General features: G+C 35.7%; 1 protein-coding gene across 3 annotated transcripts in view; it reads right to left on the bottom strand.

The window, feature by feature from the left end:
- The window catches only part of LOC128679465 (max-binding protein MNT-like), a 33642-nt gene that overhangs the window by 5739 nt on the left and 8132 nt on the right, over window positions 1-19771 (bottom strand). Inside the window, exons 2-12 of one of the 3 annotated variants that reach the window (XM_053761745.2) lie at window positions 19133-19742; window positions 8793-9015; window positions 5344-5578; window positions 4196-4334; window positions 3865-3926; window positions 3636-3755; window positions 3254-3328; window positions 1842-1928; window positions 1359-1455; window positions 1001-1072; window positions 408-490 (exon numbers count right to left, since the gene is read on the bottom strand). In XM_053761745.2, the coding sequence (XP_053617720.1) occupies window positions 408-490; window positions 1001-1072; window positions 1359-1455; window positions 1842-1928; window positions 3254-3328; window positions 3636-3755; window positions 3865-3926; window positions 4196-4334; window positions 5344-5578; window positions 8793-9015; window positions 19133-19550 (1611 nt within the window). In that variant the 5' untranslated portion in view covers window positions 19551-19742. Of the gene's footprint in view, window positions 1-407; window positions 494-1000; window positions 1073-1358; window positions 1456-1841; window positions 1929-3253; window positions 3329-3635; window positions 3756-3864; window positions 3927-4195; window positions 4335-5343; window positions 5579-8792; window positions 9016-19132; window positions 19743-19771 lie in introns of all 3 variants that reach the window. The other 2 variants (XM_053761744.2, XM_053761746.2) reach the window with 2 other exon arrangements.

The raw sequence follows: 19771 nt of genomic DNA, 5'->3' as shown, positions 1-19771 counted from the left end.
CCATCATGACCCGACCGGAGATCAAACCCGGGACCTCTCGATTCAGAACCAAGTGTACTTTACCACTGCGCCACCGAGGTCGTAATAGACAAGATTATTTGATTAACACCCAATGTTCCCATAATTTTATTTGGTTCTCTTTATGCACAGACCATATATATATATACATATCGTAAAAACCTCAAGAATAATCTAACTGGGTCTGGCATCCCCTATGTCTATTAGGCTTTTAGTTCTCCGCAATATACTGTCTTATAAATATCTGAATAAATTGTTTTACTATGATACCGTGACAGACGAATTTTATAAAAACTCAAAGGAAAATGTACAGTAAATACATAAAACATAGCATCGGAATTGCCAACCGCCGGTTTTGACGACACATTAGATTAACAAAAAAGGCTTACCTTGTGTGTTAATGTGTGCGTTTGTAACAAATGTGGCTGTGATACAACTATTGGGGTAAGACCACTAACCACCACGCTACCCGCTTCTGAAACAAATATTCGTTGTTAAGCCGATAATCCTACTGATATTACAAATGCGGAAGTTTGTGAGGATTTGCGCAAAATCCACTGGACTTATGATTGTTATGAAATTTGGTACGAAGTTTTATCCCGAAATTCTCACGGGAGCGAAGCCCAGGTATGGATCTAAGGGTCTCCAAAAGAAATGATTTTTTTAAATAGACTATTGGCAAACACCTGATGAAGCTTAGTGGCGGAGTAAGAACGTACAGTTTTCACCAACAAATAGTGTGATTTCTGAGGAAAGTATAGGTGTATAATTTATAGTTTTACCCGGGCGAAGCCGGGACAGGCCTCTAGTTTATTACATAGTATAAAACAAAGTCTCTTCCCGCTGTCTGTCCCTATGTCTGCTTAGATCTTTAAAGCTACGGAACGGGTTTTGATACGGGTTTTTTAAGTGATTCAAGGGGAAGGTTTATATACCCTTGCGAAACCGGGGCGGGTAGCTAGTGAAAAATAAGTAAACTCACCAGTGGAGACAGGCGTCGGTGAGACGATCCCATTCTCCTTGGGTATCCGGCTGTTATCGTTTGTGGTCATCCCTGAAACATAAAAACAATGTATGAAAATATTTATTTTATTATGTCTGAGCAAATAAACGTTTTTCCTTTCTTCCTTTCTTTCGATGCTCTTGTTGATCGAATGCACGAAAGTGATCACCACTGCCTATAGACGTCTGCAAGACCAGGGTATTACAAGCGCGTTGCTGGGCCCTGAATAAGTCTCTAAGTGCCTTTAAGCGACTTGAATAAAATCTGACCCCAGTGTTAGCAATTAATACACCCGAAAAGAAAGAAGTGTATATTATAAAAATATAAAATATCTCACCATTGGTGTGGATCGTGGGAGCCTGTAGCACCCGCAGGCCTGAGGTGGACAGCAGCTGCAGCGCGGGTCCCACCACCAGCCCCCCACTGCCCACCACCTGCAATGGGTACAGACGATCAAATAAAATAAATAAATAACATTTTATCCTAATCCTAACTAATATTATAAATGCGAAAGTAAGTTTCTTACGCCTTCACGGTTTATCTACTAAACCAATCTTCTTGAAATTTTGCATACATATAGTTTGAAGTATGGAGAAGGACATAAGGTACTTTTCAACTCGGGAAAAAATAACTGTCTGTCTATATGAATGTGATAAACTCAAAACTACCAGACGGATATTTGTATGTTTTTTGTCACCATTTAAAATTGTATGTCCTGAGGAAGATTTAGGTGTTTAATTTATTACAATTTTTATTAAATTTTTAGCATAGTACTATTATTTCTAAATATACATATTTATAAAAAATTAACCAAACTTACCTGAGATAATGGTAAATGAATCTGAGCAGGATGCACTAATGTTGTACCTAAAGTATTTGTGACGCCGTTTTCCACTGTTTGTCCGTTCTGGAATGAAATATAAACAAAAATAAAAAACAAAAAAGGAGTACTTAACTAACGTAAAACAATAAAACGTTTCGTCCTAATCAAAATCAATAGTGTTTGAATTTATTCATTACAAACAAAAAAACAAATATACAAAACTTTTAATATTAGTATGGATTGTCGCCTATTGTTGTTACTGTCTGTGTTAACTAAATACCACTACCCTAGCCTATTGGGTACCACGCTTTTTAACAGTATTTCAATTAAAATCTAATGTGTTTGAGTTTTAAATTCATTCAGTCTGTAATATATAATGTAAAAATATGTGAAATAGTAAACCGTAGATAGAGATAACTATAGACATATCTATCTTCGTCATATCTTTCGTTTTGCAACAATGAAGAGAATCGCGTATTAGAAATACAACAACAAATTAAGTCCCTCATCGTGTGCTCGATTTTGCAACGCCCAAGCCATCGTTTCCTATGAGAAGGTTCAACAAGTTTGGATAGAAATGTTCTATCTCATTTGGCTACGCTTGCTCGTAGTCTTTAGTTCTGTATGTCTTTGTAGTAAATATACCGCCTTATTACATATAGTCATTACTAATTTCAATAATAAAAAACAAACACAAAGAAATGTCAGGCGCATGTCAAATTGACGCGGCACGAGTGTCGAGCCATATAACACGTGTATGTTAATTTGATACGTTACTGATGTATATTGCGAAGCCTATTTATCGGCCCCGACCTACATTTTCTTTTAATATATTGTATTGTTAAACAAGGCTAGGAATCATGTTAGTAATTTAGCATCTAGAAGTCTAAGTACGAATATTAAAAATGTGAGTGCATTATAACGCAATCTAAGCTAGATTGCTGTTTGATAATCTCTAACTCAAATATTTGATGGAAAGCGAAGTTGAGGGTCTAGTGTGTCACAAACAAGATTAAAAAATTATTATTCACTCTTGATTTGAAGACCCCTAAATTGTAGGAATCATGGTGTTTTACAAATTTTTATTGAATATGCAATATATTTATAAGAATATATTAATTCGGGTGGAATCTTGCAAATAAATTTTTGAAGCAGATATCTTGAGCAGAAACTCAATCGATTGAAGATATGTGATATCTGATATCTGATAATAGCATAGAAATGATATGCTTTTATGCGAAAATAAATCATAAATAATAAATCATACATCCATGTGTGTAGCACATACATTCAAGTACTTTAATCTTTCCAATAAATTCAGGTACATAAAGACAAATTAAATATAACATCTCGCCTTGTATGTACATACAAGGAGACTTTTTATTGTATTTTTTTATTTTATTAAGTACCTGCGTGGCATCTGCTGGGGCTAATGTGGTCAATGTGAGGGTGTTATGTCTCGTGCCATATGAGGTCCTCACGACCTACCGTGATAAAGAAAGGGAATCTTGTCACATAGGAATAAAAAGTAAAACAAAAAAAATTATTTAACTACCAAGGGCTACGCACACATATTTGTTACAAAACTTAATAACTTTTGCACATTTAGTTTTAAAATACCGCGTTTTTTACTCAAACGCCATCTGTACAAATCTCAGACAGATTTCATAGTTCCAAAAATACCAAACAGATGGCGCTAAGATTTCTAAATGCAAACACGTGGCGACTAAACCCATCCTAATCCAAGATTAGGTCAGCTCTAATTTCTAACGCGGTACTAGGAGAGCATACCTGCGAAGTGGTTGGCGTTATTTGTATCGGCAGCGTACGCAGCTTCGTACTCAGGTTGAGGGTGCGGGGAGGTGACGCCTCCATTCTTGTCACGACAGAATGAGGCGGAGAAGAGGTAATCTGAAAGTTAATTTCATTTAAATTTACATACGCGTGACATTGTACCAATATTTTGAACGAATCTTTAATAATTATGGTACTTATATTATTTATTTTAGTAAAGTCTTACACTAATGGGAATTCCTATAACTTGTCCGTTGACACTGTCTCCTTTGTCTTCGGCCGTTGAATCTGTAATTGAAATAAATATTGCAAAATTAATATATGTAATCTAAAAAACACCCATTTATATAAACATACACACTTTATACTAAATATTATCAACAAAAGCAGCCCAATATGTGTCCAAAAAAATCAATAGAAAAAAAAACTTCACAACAAAAAAAGAGACAGAAAAAAATATTTCACGCAATTGCAACAGAATCATATTTTGCAAGAACGCCAAATATTAAATATTCCCGAGCAAAAGTACTAGGAACGCATAAACCGGCGGAATTTACCGATGATTCTCCGAGGCCGAACAGTCGCCCGTACCGACACTTCTCTCTTCAACGCGGCCAACCTCTGTTGCGCCGCGATCTTCTCACGGGCCAACCGCTCCATTTCGTGCTCGCATTCGCGCTCCTTGCGTCGCAGCACCTGCGAACAAAAGTACTAGGCTATCAGAATGTTTCAAGAGATACTGAGGATGAAAATAAATGTAGAATTAACACTGTAGCAAAATTACCTTGTGTAGATTACATAACAACATGGAAAACGTTGAAAATACCTGCACTTTCTTTGATTATCAATCAACTTGTGTGTAAAACTAATAAGGCATTAGCAAACCACTAAAAGTGCCAAGAAAGTCGTTGTATGTGTTTCATTCCACGTATGACCACGACCCTCAGTCGGAAGGAAGAGGAATACAACTATAAAACAATCGAGAATTTAATAATAAAAAAAACCGGAAAGAAATACCAAGTAATGTCACATCGAGAATGAATTTGCCAAAAGACAGTAGCGAGTTCAAATCGTTTCAGAATTAGAGGGAAGTGGGAAAGGTATAAAAAGTTAGCATTCTATGTTGTGAAAAGGAAGCCATACGGTAATTGAGTTATGAAAAGCCCATTGACGTAGCCCACTGACGCCCACGAACATTTCAACAGAAACCCATACAAAATTCAACAAGTCCGAATATTGCAGATGATGTTTGGACGTACAGTTTTGAATGGGCTTTCTAATTGCCACATATCTTTTGATGGAGTTTCGAAAGTTTGATGGAGCTTACAAAAAAGTGCGTCTTATGGATTCTCTTTATTGCAAACGAAAAGGATATTGGTACAAAAGTTTAAAACTCATTCTCAAACAATACTCTAAAAGAATTTTCTTTGAAAAAGTTTATACCATTGTACAGTTTCTATTGTTCTTTTGTGACGCACAAATTGACAAAAATGTGCGTTTAAAAAATATAGATTGGAATATTGCGCGCTAGAGTAAAGCTATGGTAGAGTATGCTAACCTCCAAACTTCAATTCGTGGACCCCATGATGATAATTATACTCTAATTATCATCATGGGCACAAGCACAAGTTATGTAAGTATACTTTTAGTACAAACATATATATATATTTCTTTTGTCTATATGTTAAATGTATTATATATTTACCTGGATATATCTAATAGCGGAGCCAAGTATCGACAGGTTGGACGTCTTCTTGTCGTCGGGAGTGGCGGGCAGCTGCCGCTTGAGGAGTTCAAAGCACTCCTTGAGGTGCGCCCTTCTGTTTTTCTCCAACTTGTTGTGGACTTCCCTGGTGCCTGCCCTGGGAACGCTGCTGTTACTGCTACTGCTGCCACTGCCGTTGCTGCTGACTGATGGGGGGGAGGGGATTTGAGGGGGCCTGCGGACAATAAAAATTATACTATGAACAAATTATAGGATTATATGCGTCCATTCTATTTGTTTTTTATTGTTTAAATGTTCCTTCTCGTAAATTAGTCAAATGCTAATGGTCCAAATTATTCAACACACAAATGGTCCAAATTATATTCTGAATAGCTAAAACACTAATTCACCTTGGAACCAACTAAATTACTTGAAGACATTAAATAAATTTGAAGTCTTCATCATAATAACAAACAATGCAATAAAAAACATAAGGTCAGCTAGCCAAATGAATGCTGAACTTAGGCAAGATGAAAATTATAATAAAACATTGTATCAAAATGGAATGAGGGAAACTAATTATACAAATCTAGACGTCAATTCATAAAATCAAAACATATTTAAAATCAGATTAGTAAGAAGAGAACCTCTATCCTCCATAATATAAGCAAAAAATTATCTGAGCAAACAATAATGGTATGCAATTTGAATGCATTCATACAAAGCTTCCAAATTCACGCTAATTTATCGAATAAGCACACTTAGTAATGCCAGCGCCACAATGCCGCCGAGTCAGCCACGTGCAAACGAGAACGCGTGAACATTGCGTAGTTTATATGAGTGTTTATATTTATCGCAATGAAAAACCAGCAATGTGTACCAAAAATTCGCCAAAGTTTGGAAAAACGGACGACAGTGTGGAGCAGGCTTAAAGTTTACGCTTATTCAACACATCGCCCATATATCGAAGTAAATTGATTAGTGTTGCATTGCGTTTAAAGCTACCCAACAATGTAAGTAACGCCTTATCGATATACGGCGATCATGGTCGACCATCAGATGACGTCATATGGCCGAACTGGCGTGGGCGGTGCTTTAAAGCTTCGGCGAGAGCTTTTCAATACCAGGGACGTATGAATGCTAGGGGATGGCCTGTATTAAGAGCCATTGACGTTGATACTGGAAGAGCGTACAGTGTTAAGATTAAAATGTTGACGGATTTAGTAGCTTTCAAGTATAATAAAATTAAACTTGGACTATGTCGAAAAGCTGGTAATGTATTAATGAGCAATCCCACATTCACATCATACCATACCTATCATTATAATATTCATATTAATATTGTGACGTGACGTCAAAGGAAGTAGGTACAAAGCGGTGTGTATGTGTGACGGGTTTTTAATCCTTATCCTTACATATTATAAAACAAGGTCCTCTGCCGCGTCTGTCTGTATGTTCGCGATAAACTCAAAAACATCACGGATTTTCATGCGTTTTTCACCAATAGATAGTGTGGTGTATAATTTATTATGTTTTTTTCCCGAACGAAGCCGGGACGGGCCGCTAGTTAATTATATTTCTCATTGCCAAATGGAATGGTCAAGATTGGTTGATAAACACCCTGTTGCCAGCAAACAGCACACAGCGCCCTTACTGATTTTCTACTCTTTATAGATGGACTGTATAACATGAATATTTTTTTCTTATATCCAGAAAAACTAGATTCCCACAGGAAGGGAATGTTAATCTTTACTTGATAAGATCCTCTCAACTCCTATATTGTCAAAACGCATTATTTTCTAAAAAAATAATCATCTTTAGACAATTCTCGGAAAACTACAAGTTTGCAATATTATTATCAATAAGATTTACAATTATAATAGTAATAGATAAAAATTCCAAACAGCAAAACCAGCCTTGAATCACAGAAGGTGAAATTTAATTACATATAAAATTAATATTATATATTAATTCAATGAATATATATATAAATAGTTATAAATTAATAGCATATAAAGATGCAGGACTATTTAAGTGCGCACGCGCTGCGTTTGCGCGTGTGTGAACACATGCTGCTGTAAAATTGTCGTCATAAATGCACATCCATAAAATGGGAGCAGTACATACATTAATAGAATATTCAGTCCACATAAGACAAGTAAAATCAAAACCTTGACTGCAAATCGCTCAAAAACATGCTTACGAGTACTAAGCAAGGATAAATTGCAATTATAATTTCTATTATGACCTCTATACATTTTTATATCAGTGCTAGTAAGACTCTAGTCACACTGAAAAATATAGAAGACGAATACGACAGTTAAATGTAAACATGAAACATCTTCATTGCATTGCTGACCAAAGCGTCAACTCGTGAACAGGTGCTGCCTGAAGGAACTTGGTCAGCTCAATCCTCATATAATTTGTTCGGTTAATCATGCTTTATGTATAAAAAAAATACTTTTTAACTATAATATATATATATATATATAAATAAATAAAAAATATGTAAAAACAGTAATGATGGTTTGTCCCTATCATGTCAAAAGTCAAAATTGATGTAAAAAGTGCATGTGAGTCTAATTAAAAAAAAAATTCGACTTTGTAGAATAGGGCATAACGCTAAAGAATTCTTAGCTAGGGGCACAGATAATACCGCTAGGGGTGATGAGGTGGTGAATGATCGTTAACAAACAAAATGTTGACGTTTGTGTTAAGTGCTGACATAAACCGTAATTAAAAAAGGAATCATTTTGGGTCGAAATCGATTACGAACAAAGATCATTCCTCCTTCTCAAGAGTTGTACTCTTTCGATGATTGCCGGGTATATGTTTATATCTGCTTAATGTTACTTATAGGAAAATTTTACTCTAAGGGAAACCAGTATGTACGTACTAATATGACGTCAAATAATTGTATTATATTAAACTTTATTATGCATACGGTTAGAAGGTCTGAGTTTGTATAATTGTGAAACTATTATAAATTATTTATGCGCTTGACAAGTGGCTATGCAACCAACATGTACTTATGATGGGTGTGAAAGGGAAAAATGATGATTCGTAACGATAAAATATATCAGAGATAAAAGTTCCACCTCTATTTATGTAAAGTATAATCTTATCAGTTAAGGCGTCCGTTAGTGATCAGTGATCAACCATCGACCAGCATTTAATGCATTTTAGATGGAAACTGGGTTTTAAGTCTTCAATAATTAATTTAGCCACTGACTCTGAACTGACAAGTTAACGGTTAAACAGACTATCAGTGTAATAGTATCTAAAATACCCAACTGTCATATATATCGATGATATTGCATACCCCAATGGGCACGGCACACGAAAATCGCCTAAAATCTACCAAAGAAACGGTAATAAAAAAGTTACGCGAACGCGGCTTGTGCGATTCCCCAGCTGTTTGAGACACCGCATGTACCAGGAGAACATACCCATGACTGTTGCTTGTTGTCCGAGGCCTGGAATGTTCTTGTACGAAGTCGAGGAGGGGCGCGGGGGCGGGCGTAGGAGCCGGCTCCACGACTACGGGCGGCACCGGCGCGGGGAGACAGGGGGGCGCCGCCGGCGACTGCGGCCGCACCACGCCGTTGACGCGAGGAACCACTGACAAGCCGGTCACCACTCGCACCGACACCGGCGACTTCGGCTCCTCTTCTGTAAACAAAACCACACGTTCAATATCAAGATAGAAAGTAAACGGCAACAGACAAACTACCAAATCGAAGAGTAGAAAATTAATAATGAAGGCAACTTAGTAATTATAAATGATTATCAGAAATCGTCGTTTCACGCGCAAGAATGGGTTCGACACTTGTCACAGCCGTGTCAACCGCTCGTCGGCGGCTGCAATCCGTGGCGGTAAAGTACCAGGGGAACATAATACAACAGGCGTTCATCTGTGCGTTGGCTATTGCCGTGCGCGAGTGAGATAAACGTAACGATAAAAGGGAGTCAACTATAGAAACATTCAATGGTTTGATATTATCCGCATTCTATAATGAACCTTATCTCACTGAATTAAGGTTTATAATCGTAAGATTTGTTTATAATCAGTCATGCTGCAATGGAGAGCGAGACAGATAGTGAAATGTTAGTGTAGTGAGAGAGATAGACAAAGGGGCGTGGGTTGTGTGCGTAATTACGTCAGGACATGTGGTAGCGCGCATGCTACGGCTTTGACGTGTTTTGTTGCCGAGCCGAAAATCAGCTGCTTAGGATGTTACAAAAAACATTGATGTTTCCAGTACAGTAACAAAACCGTTCGATTTATTTTTCTGAGAATTGTTTATTACATGATGGCATATTTGTCAACAGGTAATTTGCAGTCAGTTTATCGGTTGTTATGACTATTACGTGTCGCCGCGCGCCGGTCCATTGTTAGACATAAATCATATCTAATTTACAATTAACTTCATACTATATTATGTAACCTGCATTTGGTTATAACTAATGGCGAAAATAAGTAACAAGTAAAATGGGGCCAGTAGTTGGCATGCTGGTAGCTGGCATGTACAGGCAGGGTACTTTCAATACTAAATAAAAAAGATAAAGCATACTTTCAGCTAAAGTATGTTATGTCTCGTAATGTCAACGCCAAATTTTTTTACGTGCGACAGTGACATAGCTACTTTTAGCTTAAAATATGTTTATCTTTTTTTTAAATAAAAGATGTTTGTGAAATATCTAAATATAAACAACAAATGCAACTATCAAAAGTTTGCGCAGTTACCCATGTGATAGAAATGTTACAACTTACATAACATTCAATTATGCAAGTGAAAATGAACCAAAACACATACCAATTGAGTTCAAAATAAGAAAAAACAGTAAAAGAAATTATCATCACGTATCTAGGAGCTCTAATCGATAAGAACCATTCCTTTGTAATGATTAGAGTTTTATTATTTGAGTTTGAGTATCGCATTTCCCCGGTGAACGAAAACATCGTGAGGAAACCTGCACACTGGTTGATTGTTAACTTGTGTGTGAAATGGTAAGGTAATGGCAAACCACTCCACGTAATGACCACGACCCTCAGCCATAAGGAATACGACTATGAAGAATCACATTTCTTTCCACAAGCCTTTCTTTTATTTTACTATCCGATTTAAACTATCCGAGTGACACTTTTTGCTCGAGCGAGAGTGCAAACCTACTAGAGATATATGAAGACAAAATTTTACTTCTTGACCATGACAATATTTAAAAAAATCAAAAACACATTTCATAGCAAACTTGAATAATTAGCATTATGAAAAATATTTGAAAGTTTCATAGAAAATAATAATGAAATAGATCAATCAATGATGAATTCTCAATGAGTTTGAGATGAGCAGACTCTTTGCTGCAGTGAGATCATGGTAACAGGATATCATAAACGTAAAGAACATGAATCAGAATATGAATTAGTACGCTTATATCTAATCCTATTCACACCGTATATAAACGAGATTATTTATGGACCTCAATTCTGAAGTTTCACTGGTGAATCCGATCAATAGTATTTTTAAAGAATAAATATTTCATTCAGAATATTCTTTCTGTTTTCATGCCAGTTAAAACAAGACTTAAAGATTTCCAAAGTTGAGCCACTTCAATGTCTTCATTTTTAGCTGTCATCAAGTAAACCTGAAATTATATACGACTAATGTGGCGAGACAAAGTAGGGATATCTTAGTAAAATATACTTTTACAGAACGATTCCAAAGCAACTCAGTTCAATTTAGGCACCTAAAATGTGAATCGCATTCATAGTAAAAATTAAGTCGATGGTACGAATTTGCGATGCCGTTCAGTTTAGGTCGTAAAGTGGATCGCGTTAAGAGATGATGGTAAGCCCCAAGATCTGCGAGGATTCCGAGCAAACACTGTGTATATGTCTAGTCTAACATAGCCTGCCCACACTTCTGATATGTAATAACCATTCGATGGTATTATTTTATGGCGATATATTCACGACTATATGAAATTTAAAATGAACTCTCAAGTCTGTTGATCCCTTGACTTTGAAAAATAACGTCAGATCTTCTTATTTATTAAAGCCATTATCGTAAGTTAAACTGAATATCACATGAATAAAGTTGGTGTAAGTAAATCTGGAAGTTAGAATAGTTTAACCGCGGGAAAAGGTGAGTTCTCAGGCTGTTGGCCTTGTGACTTTCAAATGCACCCTTCGAAAATAGATTAATTCTATGTAAACTAAGATTAAAAAAATACGTAGATGATATGACTAGAATTTTCTCTGATAATTTAGAATGTGAATGTTTCTTGAACCAGACAGAAAGCGAAAAAACAAGGAACCTTGAGGTGCAGGCTATGGGTGCAGGCGACGCCATATATGGCGTCGCCTGCACCCATAGCCTGGTTCCAGGTTCAAATTATTACATATTACCAAAAGCATGTAACAAAAACAAAAAATGACATGTAACATTGACAGCCATTTCGAATCGACGGAGTTGTCAACTTCACGCATAACATAAAACTGGTATTTCATATTATTCTCAATTAAATACAATGGCCGAACTGGAAAACAAAATAAATATGAAATTGTTATAATGCGGATGAATCACAGTTCTGTCAGCAACAAAAGCGATATCACTCCTCATGTTCATGACAACACGACGCCATTTTATAAGTACGTAATTATATAAATGGCTTGATCAGAAGATTTAATATACTGAACTGGAAAAACATATGACGTTTTCGCAATATTTCTTTTTTCATTTGGAAAATTTCACTCGGACGAAACATTAATATAGTAACCAAATTGTACTTTATAATAGCCCCTGTTAGATATTCGTCAATTATGCAGGTCAACTAGAGAAAACAAAACAGCTAAGCCTGTCTAAGCAGTTTAAAACTTTTATTTCAAACCGAAGAATAATTATTGTGTAGCTATTGACGTGGTCCGTATAATTTCCCAAATATAAGAAGAGCCTCTAACATTGGTGGTAGTGCAAAAATGGATCTTGGTTGTCTGAATAAATGATTTTTCAAATTAAAAATAAAAAAGGAAAACCAGTTCAGTTTTCGGAGAAGATCATGTGAAATTTATTGAATATACATAGATTACCTACAGAAGTTAGATAAAACTCTCATTTTGCCATTCTAGTTTCAGTTTCTGCTATAAATAGGGATCTCTACAGGTAGCAAAATAAGAAATAAAAATAAACCCTCCCTCTTTATTGGCTGTCCAGTACAGACATGATTTACCAGGGTGGCATAAAGTAAGGGCGGTTATGCAACCAGGAAAGGTGTGTCATCATCTTCTACTTGTTCTGATACCTTCGTCCCCCTCGAATTGGAAAAACGTATGGGAAATTATAGTTATCCATTTACACTATCTATGGTGTAAACATAGACCACAATTCTTTTATAATCGTCAATATTAAAAAAAAAAACTAATTTAACTTTTAAAAACGTACTTGTTCGCTATGTCACGGTTATTAAATGTTACACAATAATACAGTAAAGTTTATACAAGACTCACTTGTAATCGTTCGTAACTGATAAACAAAAATAACAAACAGCGTTTTGCACGGCAATCGCACGAGGCAACAAAAAAATAACCTCCTGCGAATTTATGTACGCCTGGTAGAATAGCGCATGGCGGACGCGCGGATGCGGAGACGAGACGGTCTGCGTCTCCCGCGAAGCGGAACGCCTACACGTGCCGCGGAATCCAGACGTGAAAACCAGTGTAATGTTTTATATACCTACTTATAAATACATATTGCGGCAAAAAATCATACGGCATTCGATGGAGGGCAAGGGCAAGTGGGCGAATGAAAAAGATACCTTACCTAAGATACTCGTGAGAAGAAACACCCCGGTTTAATTACAATTTACAGTTAGGTACATACGACGATTTATCGTATTAGGGCATGAATTTGTACCTAGGTACAAATGATCACGCAATGAAAAATATTTTAGGGGTCAATTTGTCTAAAATATGCAATGAATTAACTTTTTATATCTATTGTAAGAAAAGAGCATTACAATTGTAACTAATATAAAAAAACGTTGGTTGCTAAACTATAACAGTAGAAAAGTGATGAAAAACACAACAAAAATATCAATATCGCGACAATGTGCTAAATTCACAATATTAAACCGTAGCCAATGTCCACTGGCATCTCGTATCGATGTAAAACCGGTATCACACTGGATTAAAATGATTCTAAATAAGGCATCCACTTGCAAGTTTGCAAGTTGCAATATTATAAAAGGCTCTAGACTTGATTTTATTTTCTGCAAATTTCATGTACAGTAGGGTCCAGATAAGCCTAAGCCCTCACTTAAGTAACTTATTATAACCACAGCCCGGTCATATGCCCCTGACTGTACTTACATAATTCGACGTGAAGCGGTGAAACCATGCAAATAACAAAATTTTTAATCAAGACGAAAACGTGACCCATGACCCAAATTGTACAGACGAATCAGACCAACCCTGGAAAGGGATGTGAAAGAAATTAAGGATTATTTTTTACAACCATATGAAAATAGAAATGATCAAATAAAGCCTATAAGATCAATCATTTTATGGACTTATGTATTGACAAAGGATGGGCCAAAGCGTTATTGAATATTGCGATGGGGCATGGGGAGACACGCGGGGCCTGCAAGCGGTGAGGGGATGAGGGGAGGGAGTGGGCCACGTGACAACACTGACAGCATATCACGCGGCAATTCGGGTCGGTAGCCGACCGCAGTCGATGCAACGAGGAAAGAGATCCCTAACCTGCGAAGCAAACCCTTATTGGCTTCATGTCAATTCAATATGTTTTAGACACTTTAATCTACACTTGCGTGGAGATTGCTTTTATAGTCAACTAACTTTTGCCCGCAACTTTGCCCACGAGATTTCCCACGAAAACATTTTTTTTTATTTTATTAATCCCTATGTCCTTCTCCGTACTCCAAACTACACATATGCAAAATTTCAAGAAGATTGATTGAGTATATAAAGCGTGGACTTCTTCACGCTTTCAAACAAACTTACTTTCTCGTTTATAAGTTAGGACAAAGCAGAATTTCTTAGGTACCTATATTGGATGGATGCCACCCGATTACAGTTTTTTACCAATCGTAAAAGATATCGTGTATCCTTAATATGAGAATGATCATGAAGATTGAAACTTGAAATAACAAAATAATAGGATGTACAATAAAATCCGGCACGGAATAATGATCTAGAATTATTGGAACTAATAATACAACTATCGATATGTTTTGTTGACGAAAGCGCAACTTTCTGACATAACCTTTATGTAGCTCATGCGATAAAGACATATGATGAGTCTGTAATAATTAAAATTGATACGAAAAAGACGTCAAATGTGAGTTTATGTAAGCAATGGTTTTATCAAGAAGTCAATGACCTCGCGAACATAATAATCTCCGACATGTTCGTAGTCGGTTACTATTTATGCTGGCACGTGGATGTTTAAAATTGGACAATGGGAAAAGTGACCAGAATTATAGAATAAAAATCTTATAAAAATATTCGTGTCGATATCCAATCTACTAAGCAAATTTAAATTAATTACGAATATATGTGATGTATATTTTTTAGAACTTGATAAGAGAATGACTTAATTAAAATAAGGAATCCTATTAGGTACGTCACGTCACGTTTGGGTGAACTTGATTCAAACTAGCCAACTAAATTACAATCAAGAGACAAGAATTGTAATACCTCATAATCATTTTAATCGGTAGGTACCTACTAAGGTTACATAACACTGGAGAAGCAATCAAGACTAGCTAGGCTAAATAGAAACAGAACGTACAATTTGCAAGGTCGTGTAGTTCCGTGTTGATATTGCATTGTCACGGAAATTCACTTTCGGCATAACATCGTCAAGATTTAGGCTGTCATAATCCACAATCGATGTATTTTCAGTATGTTTTCTCATTTTTCGTATATAGGTTCTAAGATTTCCTATGGCTTGTTTTGTAAGTTTTAAGATTTAAATAAATATAGTCAAAACATGACATTTTGTAATGTAAACGCATTTCTGCGTCAATTTTACAAGTTTTACCAGTACCATTAAAGCAGGGTGATATTTTTATAAAATTGTTTAATATCCATGCAATCGATGTATATTATATTAGCATTGGTCATGTTAAAGCCATGCGGCTCGATTCTGATGTTGAATGCACTACTGGAACGCAGTTTCTAGAACCTGATTCATAGCAACGTCTATCTAATATAATACATTGTTGCGCTAGCGTGCATCTCTTATGACAATCAGGAGACATTGCAAATTACCCCCTTCAGTTGAAATCATCCAATTTATTACCTCAAGTTAGAAATGGCTGATGTTGACCTGATAAATAAATATAATATATATATGTAGATATTATTCTTTATCTGCATGTTCGTGCTATTCCCTATCCAAATTCTTAAATCTTGAGTCAAATGGAGGTAAAACCAGAAATTTTCCAAATAAAACAAATTAATCCCCACCAAAACGTGTGCCAATATGGGCACATCGAATCAAAAATCAACTTTACAATGTACGCAATAAAGTTGACAATATAGAAACGGACAGTATGGTGCGTAACCAGCCAGGTAATCGCGTTTCAGAACAAAGAAGTCCGATAAGATACAACTAGTAAAAACAAAGTGCTACGATAGGCGTTAGTTTGGGCTACCTTGACGATAAGAGAACAAAGAAAAATGTGACGGACACTATGACAACTATATTAGAACAAATGGACACTTGCATAAAGATTAGTGTCGACATAATTTCATAATAAGAAATTTGTATAATTACTACTGATTTACAAGGTGAAGAAATAAATATGATTAACATGACATGTTAATAGGTTATAAGTTTTCACAATACAGAAACATACCTCATAATATATAGACTTAAGTAGCTATAAACTATTGAAAGAATATATCTTATAATCTATATACTATTATTATAAAGAGATAAGCGTTTGTGAGTTTGTATGGTTGAGGAGAGTAATGTCCGAAACTACCGAACCGATTTCAAAAATTCTTTCAGGAATTTTGACGTAAAATATAACCATATTTTATGTCAAAATTCCCACGGGAACGAAGCCCCGGGCAACATCTAGTAATAATATAAAAATATTTCATTATAAAAGTGAGGAATTGCTCAAAAAAAAGTTATAGGAATCGTTATTGATGATAGTTTTGTAGAAAATCCAATTTACGATGGAAATCGTAAATCACCCAATAATGATAAACATCAAAAATGATTTGAGAAGAAAATAATTGAAACAGCTGAGTGAGATACAACCGAAAACAAAATCAGATGAGGGAAAGTTAATACAAGATTTATCTTTATCCACAGCTTGTATATATATGTACCTTTCATAGGTGTGAATAAGTGATGACCGTAGAGAAGACTCTGCCTCTCCCCACGGGGAACCGGCGTGATGATAATAATGTATATATTTTGTCTATACTACTATATACAATAAAACATTGTATTGATATAATTTAATCATTATGAATGCGTTTCTCCACAATGTTTTCCACAACGTGTCATAGAACCGTCTGCGATAACGAAGTCTCGTCGTTTATCACACCGACTGTTGTATTAATTATTATTATCTTTTATATTAATGCACAAAAATCTTGGATGAGTAGCTGTGGCAACAAAAACATAATCTCGCTTTCCTACTTTTAAATTGTATTTAATTTAACTTTATTGCACAAGAGGCGAATCTAATGCTAATAGCGTTATCTAGGATACGCTTGTCCTTTTGACCATACAGAAATTTAAATATAGTGTTACCTCGAAGAGGCAAGTTAGAACCTACCTTAGCTTACTCATAGTCGTGTTCCTCATAGCTAAGGGTCGTGAAATTGAATCTTATTTGAAAAATTATAACACCCTCCTAATAGGTGAGTATAATCAATTGAAAAACGTCAGCTTCAGAAATTTCCAGAAGTAGCAAGAATGCATATTGCACATACGAATGTCGCGATAACAATCTATATTTTTTTATAATTTTATACGAAAAGTATTGAATGAAAACGCTTTGCTTTCTCTAACTTCACTGTATTCGGCGTAGTATAGTGACACGTGTTCGAGTTGCCGCCGGTGCAATCAATTCCTACTTCACGGTTATTTGTTGGATACGTCCTGGTTGTATAGCCATAAAATTGTTTTACGAGTCATAGTACGACGTACAGGTATAAGTTTATTATTCAACTACATAGATGACACAGATAATTTCATTACATTTCAACGTCTCGTAAAAGTATTTTTATGTTGTTTATTCCGTTTGTATTGTGTATGAATCAATTGTGATATCATAATTGATTACAAATGATTAAGAAATCTAGACACAATCTCCATTCCAGTTGACATTTCCAAAAAACACTATATAATTCAGTTATTAGGCTACACGTCAAAGCATAACATTTAATGTTTAGTAATGAAACTATACAATGATCCTACTTAGAAGCTAGAAAAGCTAACCATTTGTAATGGAAATGCTACCACTATTGTGTCTAATCGCATCCACACGTGTCAATACGCCTGTTCAAGTTAATCTTGTAAATACTCGTTGCGCAATCCCCAACCCCCCGGCAACTCATTGGATTAGCAGTAAATGTGTGGCCGCCATTCATTACGTAAACAATATATAATTACTGCTAACAATATTAGTTTTCCTAATATTTTCAACACTGTTTTCATTAAGTCCCGCGTGTTTTCTGAATAATTTATCAGTTTGAAAAACTTTCCATATCTTTCTACCATCTGAGCGTTTAAATATTTCCTTACTCAGTCGTTTCTACGTCACTGTAGGCACACAGTATAAACAGAATTACAACATATTGCAATGTAATATTCCACCCAACAAAACAGATGTAATTTTATGTTATAGTACGTATGACTTAGCAACACATGAGCGAGCAAGTTCCAAAAATAGATGCAAATCTCGATCGAAAAATCGTCAACATCTAGTCATTCTAAGGTGGAACGGGGCATACTGCTCAAAAGGAAAATAGATTCATTAATCTTTAACAAAGGACATAGCTTGCTCATAAAATTGGTGAATCAGAATCGCTAGTGTCTGTGCCAATGGAGCCATGTGTTCACGAAGCGTGTAAGCCTCGACCTTGCTAAGCGAACTACCTTGGAGCATTTCTGAACACTTGCCGTTTATGTTTTCCTGTTATTATGTCCCCAGGCTTCAATTTGATCCTTTCAACCTTTTTCTTTTCCTCTTACCAATTCGTTAAATCGCAATTGTTGTAATGTTTGTTTATACTTGTGTGAAATGGTCTGGGCATAGCCCAGCAAATATTTTAAATTAATCTTAATGTTTTCGTTAAATTAGATGTTTATATCAATTGTTTTTATTACTTCTCTGAATTCTAAAGTATACCATTAAATACTTATCGCATTGGAAGACAACAAGACTGATAAATTTTAAATTATCACTAAGTAATATTAAATTTTGTGCAAAACTGGAAAACATATGACAATATGTTTGAAAATTCATTAATTCAGTACAAATAAATCTTCGAATAGTTGACTGAAGTATTACATCATACTCAACGCGAATGGTATATGTATTTTGGTATTAATAGTGATTGTTTAGATTTAGACTATTGTGCAAAAATGAATGGATCAAACAAGGCCATGCATTCGCATTATTATGCTTATGTTTTTGACCTGAAAATTCGTTATTGTTCTCCAAATATTTTCCACTAGTAGTGTTAGTAATTCAAAAGTGAGAGAAAAACTGTTGTATTCTATATTATTTAACTTACCTAAATATTCTTTTATCCACTTCTTCTTGGGTGGCGGTCTGGCAATATTTTTATTGAGATCTTCTTTGGTTTCTTTGAAATTTTCTTTGATAGAACTCTGATTGTACGTAGAAGTGGAGGGTATTTCAACCTCTGGTACACGGGGAGCAGCAACCAGAGAAGACAGCATTTGTTGAGGCGGGAAGGCGTACCCGTTCATCGGATGTCCGTGGACATGAGATGGTTTGTACGTTTTGAGCGTTATTGGGATTGGTTCAACGATACTGCCGAATTCTGTCTCCCGAGTCTTAATAGCGATGGTGTGGAGCGTGTCCATGTAATACTCTCCCGGCGTCTCCATTGCACTATACAGTTCTGGTTCCCCTCGCGGAATGCCAGTGCCCAGATTCACTTGGGTGATTTCCATATGTATACCCATTCTATGATGGGCCGCAACTTTTGTTAACTACAAGTCTCCATTGTCAACTGTAACTCACTTTCGTCCTGTTCATTTTAAAAGTTTTGTTTTTTAATCGTTTTCACTGCAATCACTAAGAGTTTGATTGATCACTTCATGATATGAGGATTGATGATATATTTTAGCGACGGTAAATTTTCAAGCAGTTTATACCTAAAAAATTAAAAACAGCGGATGCATTT

This window comes from Plodia interpunctella, chromosome 21 (genome assembly GCF_027563975.2).
Source record: "Plodia interpunctella isolate USDA-ARS_2022_Savannah chromosome 21, ilPloInte3.2, whole genome shotgun sequence".
Classification (NCBI taxonomy): Eukaryota; Metazoa; Arthropoda; class Insecta; order Lepidoptera; family Pyralidae; genus Plodia; species Plodia interpunctella.
This window is presented reverse-complemented; position numbering and strand designations above follow the sequence as displayed.